The sequence below is a fragment of the Danio rerio genome, chromosome 15 (genome assembly GCF_052040795.2).
Source record: "Danio rerio strain M-AB ecotype USA chromosome 15, GRCz13ab, whole genome shotgun sequence".
Classification (NCBI taxonomy): Eukaryota; Metazoa; Chordata; class Actinopteri; order Cypriniformes; family Danionidae; genus Danio; species Danio rerio.
Window position 1 is genome coordinate 25,185,948 of NC_141035.1, and position 13,538 is coordinate 25,199,485.

The 13,538-nt window shown below is 36.3% G+C and overlaps 1 protein-coding gene across 4 annotated transcripts in view; it reads left to right on the top strand.

The window, feature by feature from the left end:
* arhgef12a (Rho guanine nucleotide exchange factor 12a) overlaps window positions 1–13,538 on the top strand; it is a 91,123-nt gene that overhangs the window by 53,226 nt on the left and 24,359 nt on the right. For all 4 annotated transcript variants that reach the window (XM_087284128.1, XM_087284129.1, XM_087284130.1 and 1 more), the window contains 13 exons: window positions 940–1,047; window positions 1,188–1,316; window positions 1,399–1,491; window positions 1,563–1,673; window positions 3,225–3,323; window positions 3,779–3,821; window positions 5,969–6,074; window positions 6,191–6,316; window positions 7,914–7,946; window positions 8,511–8,628; window positions 9,057–9,156; window positions 11,151–11,366; window positions 11,447–11,582. In XM_087284128.1, the coding sequence (XP_087140254.1) occupies window positions 940–1,047; window positions 1,188–1,316; window positions 1,399–1,491; window positions 1,563–1,673; window positions 3,225–3,323; window positions 3,779–3,821; window positions 5,969–6,074; window positions 6,191–6,316; window positions 7,914–7,946; window positions 8,511–8,628; window positions 9,057–9,156; window positions 11,151–11,366; window positions 11,447–11,582 (1,418 nt within the window). The remainder of the gene's footprint in view (window positions 1–939; window positions 1,048–1,187; window positions 1,317–1,398; window positions 1,492–1,562; window positions 1,674–3,224; window positions 3,324–3,778; window positions 3,822–5,968; window positions 6,075–6,190; window positions 6,317–7,913; window positions 7,947–8,510; window positions 8,629–9,056; window positions 9,157–11,150; window positions 11,367–11,446; window positions 11,583–13,538) is intronic.

The following is a 13,538-nucleotide window of genomic DNA, read 5'->3' on the forward strand; positions in this document are numbered from 1 at the left end:
ATATATATATATATATATATATATATATATATATATATATATAAACATTATATTATATATTTTTATTTTACTTGAAGATTCTCAATTCTAAGGAGATACAATTTTCAGTGACAATATTAAAAATCACAAGTTATTGTGATTTATATTTCTCACATGTGGAAGAACAGTACATCACTTGAATTTTTTTATATCAAATCGTTTTAAACCTCAAAAAATCTGATACGTTATCTTAGTTTTAATACAGTAACAGAAACTTCATGTTAATATTAAACATTTTTTCAAGTTTGTTGTTATTATTATTATTATTATTATTATTTAAAAAACAGAAAATACAGTATAAACAATGTACAATACTTAGACCTTACTGTACAGGCCATAACAATCAATTATTAATAATAAACGATAAATAAATACAACAATAAGTACATAAAGTGCATACATCATAGCTAAATATTGTGGTTTATTTAGAAATGTACACAATTGCGCTGGCCACTCACCTTTTCAGTGGATTTTTCCCTGGTTTTTGTTCTTCTTTTCGATTCAAATGTGCTTTTTCAGTATCCCTTAAAGCCTTCGTTACTCTGTCCTTCCATTTGTTCATGTTTGCTCTCATTTTTTGCTCTCAAAGCTGAGGCTTTGCCTTTTAATGCCAAAGCGGACATGACAGCAAGCAGCATCTCTATTTTCCTCAGTGGAAATAAATGTTTTTTCTGCGTAATGTTTAAAATTCTGAATCTTGGTTACGTGACAACATCACACGTAACCAAGTTCACACACACAATCAATGCCACATGGTAATTAAATTTTCTATTTTTTTTTAGACGTATACGGTTGTTCATTAAACATACTCAATGATAGTCTACTGATCTGATTGATTATATTGATTGACCGCTATTTAGAAGACTGTTGGCTTCAGAAATGCCCATCTATGCTCTATAGGAGAGTCCGTGTCTCAGGAACAGTGAAGATGGCTCATGGGCGGAAGAGGATCAATATAAGAGAGATTTCAGCCCAGAGGCTTTTTGGAGCGGAAATTCAGTGCCATCTGTAAGTGTAGTTTTTCTCTGAGAATTTTTCACTGATCTCAGTTAAACAGTGGCACTTATCTTGAGTTTACTCAGTGGGTCACCTTCCCAGTGGTGTAATTAATTGTGTTTATGGTGTGTGTGTGTGTGTGTGATGTTCAGGTCCACCGGCGCTTCTACCCAGCTTCTCCAGAGAGTCAGCGGGACTCTAACTGTTCCAGTCCGAAAAGTACCCCCAGAGACAGCTTCAACTCCTGCCCTTCTCCTGAAGTTGACTACGGCTCTGACCTGGTAAGTACTTTTGCTTCTGATAGACTTTAGTGCCTGAATTCATGCAAATGCAGTTTACACACTCCACTACTTTTGGTTGTAGGATTCTCGATTCCCATCCACCGTAGGGAGCCCACGTTTGGTTTCTGAGATCATTGCTGCTGAAGATGATGACTTTGACTCTGAGCAGGAGCAGGTATTCTCAGTTTCTTTTTCTAAGCGCTCAGACTGTGATTTTGAATCTAAACATGATCTGATGTGTTCCAGGTTAATGGCCAGTGCAGCTGCTTCCAGAGCATCCAGCTGCTCAAGACTCGACCTGCTCATCTTGCTGCTTTTCTGCATCATGTGATCTCTCAGTTTGACCCTGCACCTCTGGTGAGTTTCAGCTGTAATTAACCGTGCTTGCTAAGGCTAGCATGACTAGTGTTGGTTGTGCTTTTAGATATTAAATGGACTAAAAATATCCCTGAGAGTTGTTTTGAAGTGCTTTAAGCATGTTTTTTTTTACGCCACCTTTTCCTGCTAAAAGCTAAATTATTCAAGTTGTTTATTGCAAATAATAATTCAGATCAGAAAATGCTATTTTATTTGCCACAGAATCGCATTGAATTGCAAAATATTACATAATTGTATATAATATATTATAAACTTGGAATAGCCACATTGTATCTTGTAGTTTGAAGGACGAAAGTCAGAATTTAGAGAGAGCATATGAACGAACAAATTCAAGAAGTAATGTCAGTTCTGATGAAAACAAAGTCCTAATTGTGAGTTAAAAGCTTAGAATTCAGATTTTTTTCTCAATTATACCACCTTATTTCACTGATTTGTGAAGGAAAAGTAACTTTTTTTTTAATAAACACTAAAGTAAAACAAATCCTCTGACGAAGAAAGTCAAAATTTAGAGAGAGCATATGAACGAACAAATAATGTCAGTTCGGAAGGAAAAAACAGCTGCAATTGTAAAATAAAAGCTTAAAATACAGACTTTTTTTCTCAATAAAACCACCCTTTTTCACTGATTTGTGAAGGAAAAGTAACTCTTTTTTTTTTTTTTTTAATAAACACTAAAGTAAAACAAATCCTTTGAGGAAGAAAGTCAGAATTTAGAGAGAGCATTTAAACTAAAATTCAAGAAATATTTGTAGCTTAGACATTCTAAACAGCTTAGAATTCACACTTTTTTTTCAATTATACTATCTTTTTTACAGAGTTGTGAAGGAAAAGTAACTGTTTTTCTGTTTTAATAAATACTGAAGTTATACACATCCCCTGAGGATGAAAGTCAGAATTTAGAGAAAGCATATGAACTAACAAATTGAAGGAATAATGTCAGTTCTGAAGAAAAGAAATGCTATAATTGTGAGAACAGCTTAAAATTCTGACTTTTCACCCAATTATACCATTTTTTTCATTGATTTGTGAAGGAAAAGTAACTCATTTCTATTTTAATAAATACTAAAGTAATACAAATTCTCTAATAAAGAAAGTCAGAACTTAGAGAGTGCATATGAATGAACAAATTCAAGAAATAATTGCAGTTCTGAAAAGAAAAGCAACAATTGTAAGATAAAAGCTTGGAAATCAGACTTTTTTCTCAATTATACCACCTTTTTTCACTAATTTGTGTAGAAAAAGTAAATCTTTCTATTTCAATATATTCTTAAGTAATACAGATCCTCTGAGAAAGAAATTCAGAATTTAGAGACAGTATAGAAACTAACAAATTTAAGAATTATTGTCAGTTTTGAAAAAAAGAAAAGCCACTATTAAAACTTAAATTTTTTTTCTCAATTATACCTTTTTTTTTTCAAAACACCTTTTTACTGATTTGTAATGTAAAAGTAAATATTTTAGTATTTGAATAAATTATAACGTAGTACAAATCCTCATATCATTCTGTTTATCTCTCACTGTTCTCCACAGCTCTGCTATCTGTATGCTGACCTCTACAAACAGACCAACTCCAAAGAAACTCGGCGCATCTTCACGGACTTCTTGACGTTCTTCATAGACCGGGGGGCAGTAAGTGGAGCTTTTCGCAGCTCATCTCTTCTTGCTCAAACCCGTCATTGTCTGCACTGCCTTGGTGTCAATTGGTCTTTGGGCATGTTAAGGCAAAAGCCTGATCCACCCAGATCAACTGTGCCTTTTGTCCCGAGAGGTGTGTGGAGGGTTACTCCTTTCCCAGCAGCCTCAGGGTCAGGAAGCATGAGCGCTCTCAGACAACCTTTTACCTCCACGGTCATCACATATTGTTGTTCTCCAACTCTGTGTGTTTGTGAGTGGGTGCGAGTCTTCCCTGCAGCGAACTTTGTTCTCTTTCTGCCAGATGGATGGAAATTGGACATGTTTTTTTCTTCCTAGAACTGTTTGGTTACCTTGTTATTTTAATGTTTGTAGTTTCGTTGCAGGCAAAAAAAATTAAACCGACTGTTTTGTCAGAAACATTTTAATTTATTATTATTTTTGTTCAACAGAATTTGAAAGTCACTGTGCCTGAATCCATCTCGTCTGAACTCGGTAAGCGGAGTTAATTTTAGAAGCACAAAACCCATTCTCACCCTTGCAGTGTTCATTTCAGCGTCCAACCGCATAATCATTTCTCAGCTCACAGTGGGAAACCTGCAATTGTTCAGAAAGCACAAATCCTGTTTAATGTACATGTTGATTTTCCATGTAATTATGGATTTAGCTTCTGAAGTTCTTGGTCACGCTGCCCTGTGTGTCATGTTGACACTGCTTAAAGACAACATGTGTATTGACACCTACTTTCTCTATGGTCCAAATGAGCCGTTTCTGTTCATGCAGGTTGTTTACGGATCATAAATGGGTGTGTTATGTTTTTTGTGAGACATGTTTGAGTATACTTACCTTGCTGAAGTGTTTTGGAAAAACGATTTGTAAACAAGCTTGGCAATATATTCAAAAAGATTACAACTATTTCAAAAATCTTTTTATCTTTTAATAACCGAGAAAATAATTTCTCAATTCATGTTCTAGCAGCTGATGTTAAATCAGAAAACAGGTTAAAGAAATCTGAACATTCTATTCAAACTGTGCAACAGTGGTGTATGTTTGAAATGTTGAAAGCTGAGTAGTGCAAAAACAATTAAAAGCGATTGTGCGAACTGCACCTACATTTGTACACTTGGTAACAATTTGTATACATACTCTGTTCTAGTGACGAAAAGCTTGCACTTTATGCAGGTTCCTGCACACGTTAAAAAACTTGACGTATGGATTTATGTGTCAGCCATTAGGGCTGTGCAATTAATCGAAATTGAATCGCAATAGCAATTTGAATTGCTGCGATTAGTTAAGAGGTTGCGATATGAAATATATATATATCCCCTGCCCAGAGCAAATGCGTGTGACAGTCTTACTAGCCATTTGAGTGAGCGTATTTTGTTCTGCCCAATCAGAATTGCGCAACCGAACTACGCCCACAATAAAAAAAAGAAAATGTACAGGAAAGCGCTGACAAGTGGGATTATGGCGTCTGATGCTTCCGAAGCATTAATATCAAAGAAAAACAGCATTCGTTTAATGGTAATATTTTTTTTTTCAAAGTCACAGACACTGAACAAAAACTGGTCATTTTTAAGAGCTGTCACAGAATTGTTGCCACGGCTTACAGATTATTGAGCTGAAGCTTGAATTAAATTTTAAGTCAAATCGCAATATTTGTTAAAGAAATCGCAATTAGATATTTTCCCCAAATAGCACAGCCCTATCAGCCAGAATAGAATAGAATGCCTTTTATTGCCTTTTTTATGTTATATGCTTGCGCAATAAGATCAAGTGCATCTCATTACTCAGTGGAAACATGTAAATATATCCCTGCAATACAAATCACACTTAGTTACAGTAGAAATAACTGTATCAACACATTACCAAATGGGCTAAACAACCTCTGGCTCAGCCTGCCTGACAGTTGCCAGACCCCAAAGTCTGAATGTTTTGGTGGTGCTTCAGGTACTCAGGTGCTATTTACAATAGTTCATTTACATATTATGCCGGGCATCTATAGTACATCAGCATTTTAAAAAAGATTTGTTTTCCCAGTATGAAGATGCTGAAGCCCTTTTTTATGACAGGGGTTTTCACGTTTAATGGACGGGAAAGTGATGATTATGGACCTTGAGCTAGGAATTGAACTCAAGCACCTCAGTGCTTTGTGTTGACGCACTAACTACCTAGCCTATTGGTGCCAACCTGAAGACCCCATTTTAGTTTGTAATTGCTGGCGGAACATTTCATTATGGATAGGAAAAAGTGCAGTTTTAATATGGAGGTGTGGCTATCCACATTAACTTTCTGACTGGGCTTCAGTTGCATATCTCATTATTTATAAAAGCCCTTTCTTATGATAATTACACAACAGGTAGACTACAAGTTCAGTTGCAGAAAGTCAAAAAGTGTGCATTTCCAGTGTGATCAGTTGTCATGTTTCATGCGTTCTAGGTTGTTAAGTGTTGACTGAGATCGTTTTTCTGAAGCGCAATAAACAGTAGTCTGGATGACAAGCATTTTCATTCTAAAACGACATTTTAAAATAAAATCGCTCTAGTATAACGACGCCTCAGTGTTTTACTTATTACTCAGCTTTAAGTCAATATAAAGAAATAACATATGTGTGACTACTTGATTTTTGTTTGTGTTGTCAGAGCGGAGGAGACCAGAATTGATTCCTGAGGAATTACACAGGCAGTACATACAGACAATGCAGGAAACTCTCTTTCCTGATGTACAGAGGAACCTGGAAGACTTCAGGTGTGGAATACTGACATCTTTCATAGCTTACCTGCGCTGTCACTTGTTTTATTATTGAGATTGACTGTAACCCAATGACAAAATCACCTTTAAATGTCCTGCATGCACTCTTGCAGGCAGAAGCGTAGTATGGGCTTGACCCTGGCGGATACAGAGCTGTCTCGTCTGGACTCTGAACAGCTGGCTGTAGACAGAGAGAGAGCCTGTGCTGAAAGCATCCTCTCAAAGATAGATGACGTTCTGTGAGAGCCTCACACACACACTCTGATCATCACTCTGCATTAGGCTGGGCTATATATAGAATATTTATTATATGTTTACATTGATTTTGCTGATGATAATAAACAAAACTATGTGTTCTTACCCCTTCAGTTCATAACAATAAATTACTTTTGCAATCTTTCACAGCCTTTAAACAGGGTATCTGCAGGGTCTTAAAGTCTTAAACTTCAAAAGCTACATTTTAGGCCTTAAAAAGTCTTTAATCTACTGAAATGTTGTGTTGTAGGTCTTAAATCTTTTTTTAACAGGTCTTAATTTTTGTCTGTTCATGTATTGCTACCCAATTTGGCAATTAACAGCCACACAGTCGCCAACAATCCATCTCAATATTTTGATTTTTACAACTTTTTATTTAAATATAGCATTTAATTACTTTTCTTACAGTAACATTTTTTACTGCTGAGGATACTGACCCATATTTTTTATTAATAAATTATCATTATTGTAGACAAGTATTTGACAGCTATGTTTTGTTCTGTTTTTGGTAAGGGTTATAAAGTTTGCTAATGCATATATTTGAAAATGAATTGTAAATATTCTAACAAAATTAATATTATTGTATTATTAAATTTATTCAATATTAACATTTTTTTTACAGGGCAAGTGAAAATCTTTTTTTTAATTGGGATATTTAAAAAAGTATAAGTCTAAAATTTAATTCATAATGGTCTTAAAAATGTCTTAAGTCTTAAATTTAACTTGGTGAAACCTGAAGAAACGCTGTTTAAAGGATAGCTAATAATACTCTGTTTTAAATTTTGATATTTTTAAAACTAAAAATTCACAATTACAATTTATTTATTTTACCCAATTACTGCTGTATGTACACTACTGTAGCAGTTTTTTTCAACATGATGAAAAAATATAAAAAATGTATTAATTGATATATTTTTATTCATGTAATTATAAAACACACCATTAAAATTTGCATGGTATTGTCGGCGCAATAGCCTAGTGGTTAGCGCGCCATCATATGGTGCAATAGCACGTCAGGGCGTCGCGAGTTCGAATCCCAGCTCGACGACATTTCCCTACCCTACCCCCTCTCTCTTCCACTTCTCTTCCTGTCTCAATACTGTCCTATCTAATAAAGGCAAAGAGTTGAACCTCAGCTTAGTTGACATTTCTGTGTGGAGTTTGCATGTTCTCCCTGCGTTCGCATGGGTTTCCTCCGGGTGCTCCCGTTTCCCCCACAGTCCAAAGACATGCGGTACAGGTGAATTAGGTAGGCTAAATTGTCCGTAGTGTGTGTGTGTGTGTGTGTGTGTTTCCCAGAGATGAGTTGTGGCTTGAAGGGCATACGCTGCGTAAAAACGTGCTGGATAAGTTAAAGGTTCATTCCGCTGTGGCGACCCCGGATTAATAAAAGGACTAAGCCAACAAGAAAATAAATATTATATTATATTATATTATATTATATTATATTATATTATATTATATTATATTATATTATATTATATTATATTAGTGAAAAGACACACCGTCCAGCACTATTTAACACACTTAGGATTATATCCTGCATTGCTTTCCCTCATCTTGCATGTGTCTCTCTAACAGGTTGACTTCACAACCCACAGAAGAGGAGAAATGGTGAGAATATTTTGTTTTCCTTTCGCAAACCTCATTAATAATAATCTTCCCTAATTATAGTATGGATGAACAGTATTTGATTGTGCTTAAAGACATTGTGTCAGATTTGTTTGTAAATTGTTAGCTTGGGGTTCCAGCACATTGACACTTGACACAAATGCAAGATGCTGCCGAACAGAGCGACTTAATGAGATTTGTAATCCTCATGCATTTCCTAGTCCTCATTTACCATAATTTAGGCAAACATATTTGAGATGCCATATGGAAACACCACAAGCTTGTATGATTTATGAATGTACAGGACATATGCGAGAAGATAGATGGGGAAACTCGTGCACGTGTTTTGTGACATATGGCAGAAGGCACAATAAGATAGGAGTCATGTGGAACAGAAGGAGTCGACCACATGGAGCCAACAGCACTCAACATGCACAAGACAACCCTCTGAGACTCAAATCTAAATTAGGAAATGAAAGACTTCGATGCTCATCGCTGTGCTCTAGTTGGACAGAGAGTGAGGGAAGAGTTCAGTTTAGCCCTAAATCTGAGTTTGGTCTCTTCCAGCTCCACTATACAGTATGTGATCTTCATGTACATGAAGCATCTGGGAGTTCGGGCGAAAGAACAACGAAACCTGGAATCCAAACGAGTTCGAATTAATTTCCTTCCTTCCAAACTAAGGGTATGTGCCATTTCTTGAAATGTTTTACGCAACCTAAAAGATATATCTTCCAAAAATGAATTGACTCAATATTTGAGCACAATAGAAGATATTTTGAAGATTGTTGGAAAGCGGTAGTTGTTAAAATCTGTAAAGGGGAAAACATAAAAAAGAAACCAATGACTTCAACATTTCTCAAAATATCTTTTTTGTGTTCAACAGAAGAAAGTAATTCAGGTTTGGACTAAGTAGAGGATGAGTAAATTACAGAATTTTAATTTTTTGGGTGTGCTGTCTCTTTAAGAGCTAGCATAATTACCACACAAATTATGTCTTGAAATGATGCCCTTATAAGCAGTTAACTAGGGTTTGGAACTGAGTAATTATCTTCAGTCTTACCATGGTAATGCTGTTACCCTGAGGATTGTTGTTTTATCCTTCCTGAACAGAAAAGCAAAACAGAAAAGGATGGGGAGGAGAAACTAAAAAAGTCTCGCTTCCCCATCCGGGTGCCCCCGCGGTGGCCCGGTCGCCTCGATTCAGTACCATGTAAGTCGAACGAAAAGTCCTACAACCTGGAGCTATTGAAAACATTTTTTAAAGCTTTGATCTTTTTTTATTTTAAGTATTCACAACATTAAACAATGGATTTTTGGAGAAAATATACCTAACATATATATTGTTTCCTGGCCTAGTTGCCTGAATCTTTATTTGTTTGTTTAAATATGTTACAGACTTTACAGTGAAGTTGAATTAAATTAAAAACTAAGATAACATCGATTTCAGGACTTTTAAAAATGCCTTTTATGGGCTATATCAATAACGTATCATATTTAAAGGGGTGGTTCAGAGTGTATTTAAGGCTTTATTGTGTTTATAAGATACAAAGCAGTGTGTGCTCAGGCTTCACTTGTAAAATCACGTTATTTTTTTCATATATCTTATTTTGATTATATACAGCTACTCAGCTTACATGAAAACGACAAGTTCCTCTGAAGGCCTGCCCTCAAAAAGCTCTGATTGGTCAGCTAACATACTCTAATAGCACGCACTGTGCCTCTGCTGTGTAAATACTGTCAGTCAGAGTGGCTGTTAGCCATATCAGTTTGTCTGAATCAGACAGAAAATAAAAAGGACACAGCTGAACCTCATGCCTGCTCTCTAAAATAAAATCTGTGTCTTTCACATATATTCGGAATAAGCTTGTAATATGAAATGTTCACATTTCTTTTGCAAATTCGATATTTGAGATGTGTAACGCAGGGAAAGCGGCCACATAGAAAGACACTGCAGTGCTGCTGAAGATTGTGGGTATTTACAGCGGTTTGACTGATAAATATGAATTTGTAGCTGAATTGTTAGCGGTGCCAAACAGCATTTCCTGTTGTTTACTGGCTTGTTTATGTCCTTTCTACAACATACTGTTAACGCTAGACACTATGCATGTAGTAGATCAATTTTAACAAATGAAAATACTTACAGGTTATGTGATGTCAGTCCAAAGCTTTCGGATTTCCCAATCCACAGATTCGGTTTTTAGCCGAATCCAGCACTGAACTGGGAGAGCTCTGAATTCTGGAAGCTGTGTTTTGTCAAATACTAGCTATATATTTATTTTAGAATTCTCTGCAACATAATTAAAATGTAAACACTTCTCTTTTTGTGTCGTGTCCTTTGGAAGCTCAAATACAGACAGAATGAGCTCTGTGAAAATATCAGCGTTTAGACAACATTTTAGCTTTTTCTACTCTAACATTACAGCGCCTCAGGCCACGCCCCTTCGCTGCTCTGTGTTTGTGCACGTGCTGAATGCGGGTAACCTGACGCGATTGTGATCTCACTAACCCGGATGTATTTTTTGTAGTCCCCAAACTTTGTCTGCTGTAGGCTTTGCTAAGCTAATTCTGTAAAAACCAATGTTTCCCTTTGTATTGAACTTTGAGCATTTTACATTCAGAGATGTTGTTTTTGTTCACACAGCTACATTACACCTCAACTAAAGTTTAAAATATGATATGGACCACCCCTTTAAAATATATTACTCTTGCTCAAAAGTTTGAGGTTTGTAAAATACATTTTTAATACTTTATTCCTGAAACGAATGCTTTTATTCAGCAAGACAAAAATACAGTGACTATGTTTATAATGTATAATACATTTTTAAATGGTCTGCTGTTAAACTTTATTTTTATTATCCTTTTTTTCAACATTGATATTTAAGTGTTCTTAGCACCAAAGCATATTCTGATGAATAATGTCATTAACTTTTCTCATAAAGAAGTAAATAACATTTTAAAGCAAAAAAAAAAAAAAAAAAAAAAAATTGTATTTTAACAATTTGCAACAAAAACATGTGCTAATAAAGCATTGGTGTTTGTAAAACACATATTTTGAACTTCTGTGTATTTAGTGCTAAGCCTGAATGTTTTTTGATTGTTGGCAGTTATTTTTTCTCATATCAGTATACTTGATTTTGCTTTCCTTCCTCTATGTGGTGAAAGTTTAGTATCTATGCTAATGGTGTTTGGTGTGTGTTTGAGCAGCTGGTAGGGTCGGGGACAGCATCAAGCAAAGACCTCAGAAGCAGATGTCTCAGCCGGCACTGGGCGGCTCAGAGCTGATCGATGCCGGACGTCTGAGGGGCAGTCAGTCAAGTGAGGGCTCAGACCTGCTCCACAGCCCAGGACTGATCACCTCTTCCCCCTTTAGTGCCCCCTACAGCTCACCGTCAGACCCCTCTGGCAGGGACTCTGAGTTCAGTGAGTACCGCATCTTCAGAGTGATTGTTCTGTTTATTTTTTAAGTGATCAATCTGAGACTGGCTCTTCTTTGTGTTCAGATATGAGCCCGTCTGCGGTGGTTCCTCGGCTCAGTGATGGGCTGCAGTCTGGAGATCCACTGGACAGCATTTACCCACCCTGTGACTACATCCCATACAACGTGGACCAGCTGGATGAAGACAGAGATGGAGACAGGTACATACTACAAAAAGCACATGCAGCAGAGAATGCCTGGTTTGCCTGGCCTAGTTTCACATTAGGGTGTAAATCCAAGACCGATTTTGCTGATTTTTGAGAAATTTTTAAAGGAGAGTTCACCCAAAAATGCAAACACCTATACCTTGGAAGACCGGGGAGTGAGTAAATTAGCAGGAAATACTGTTTTTTGAAAATCTATCATTTTAATGTCAGTAAATAAATCCATGATAAAATGTTGGTTAAAAACCATATTTTTTTTTCTCTTGGCTAAATGAGACTATGAGAGAACACTTATGTCTCGTTTCCACTGACTGGTACAGTACGGTACGGTTCGGGTCGGTACGGGTCTCCTTTATCAGGCTTGCGTTTCCACCACAAAGGGTACCCTTTTGGTGGGCGTGGTGTACGACATAAAGTTTAAGTCGACGTCATGCTCGCTCGAATAAATGTCTACAGTAAAGCTGTATGGGTCGTTCACACATCATAATGAGCAGCACTTCTCTTAAAACAGATGCTTTATACACATAAATACTTGTTCATAAATGTTTATTACTAACTTGTCTATGAACATGATCGGATTATAACTGCAGATCAATTACAGTGCGAAATAGGCTACTGTAACGACTGCAATTATATAAAATAAATAAATAAATGCAACATATATGAACACATACAGCCTCTTACAGTCTTCGATATATTATTAATTACTGAAAAATTACACACAGCAAACATTTAGTACTTATTTGAGTTCAAAAACACACGCAATATAGCCCACGGTCAGAGCAAACCTCTCATCTGTTTCTGTAATCTTCAGCAGCACATGTAAGCTCTGTTAGAGAGTAATTTTGTCACTTCCGCTTCACTCTCGTGCTTGTCCTTTTTTCTGAATGGATCAGATGACGGAGACACTTCTACAATCGCACTCACGTTATTATCATCAGCTCAAGAAGTTCGTTAACTGTTATATCAAATATAGACGTGGTCGCAAGCTCCCAGAAGAAAGCGAATACCGCTCGCACTTTTAGACGGGCTCGTAAAACAACAACAGGACACAGCAGATTTTTCTTCTTGGCTTTGTGTCTGTTCATCGAGACGACGTGAAGGTTTGTTTGAGGCCAGGTCATGCATGTAGTATTTTCATGTAAGTTAATGTCTTGGCTTTGTATTAAAAAATCATGGCGGTTCCTTTGTTTACGTTCTGTGTAGCTCCACGAGTTCGTGACGTATCTTTGTAACCAATCAGCGTTCAGCTGCACGTGTAGCTCCACCTTTAGGTATACTTTCTCCTGTTTGGTACCCTTTCGAAAGGGTGCCGAAAAAGTGGTACGGTTTAGTTCGGTACGCTTTTTGACAGTGGAAACGACCATAAAAGCGTACCAAACCGAAACGTACCATACTGTACCACTCAGTGGAAACAGGCCATTATGTTATTAAATGATAATTGTGACTAAACAAACTTAAAGGGGTGGTTCAGAGTGTATTTTTATGGTTTGGTTGTGTTTATAAGATGCAAAGCAGTGTGTGCTCATGCTTCACTTGTAGAAAATAATGTGCGTTTTTTTATCCGCTTACTTTAATTATATACTGCTACTCAGCTAACATAAAAACGACAATCATATTTCCTAGTTTTTTTCCCAAAAGCCCACCCACAAGAGGCTCAGATTGATCAGCTAACATAATGTGCTGTGATTCATAGATCGGCTCCACGTCACCAGGTAGCGTCATTTCCATACCTGTCAACACTAGGATTTGAAAATAAGGTGTATCCCCCCCCTAAAAAATCCCCCAAATTACTAAGTTCATTTGGAGCTTTTTAGCTGTAATTAAACAGTTTACTGGTCAGTAATATCTTTTATTATTATTGTTTACAAAAATTTTTTAAAATAGTATACATTAGCAGCAAATACATTAGCAAAAAGTTCAGCTTATTAAAATAGCTATTATGAGGAAATA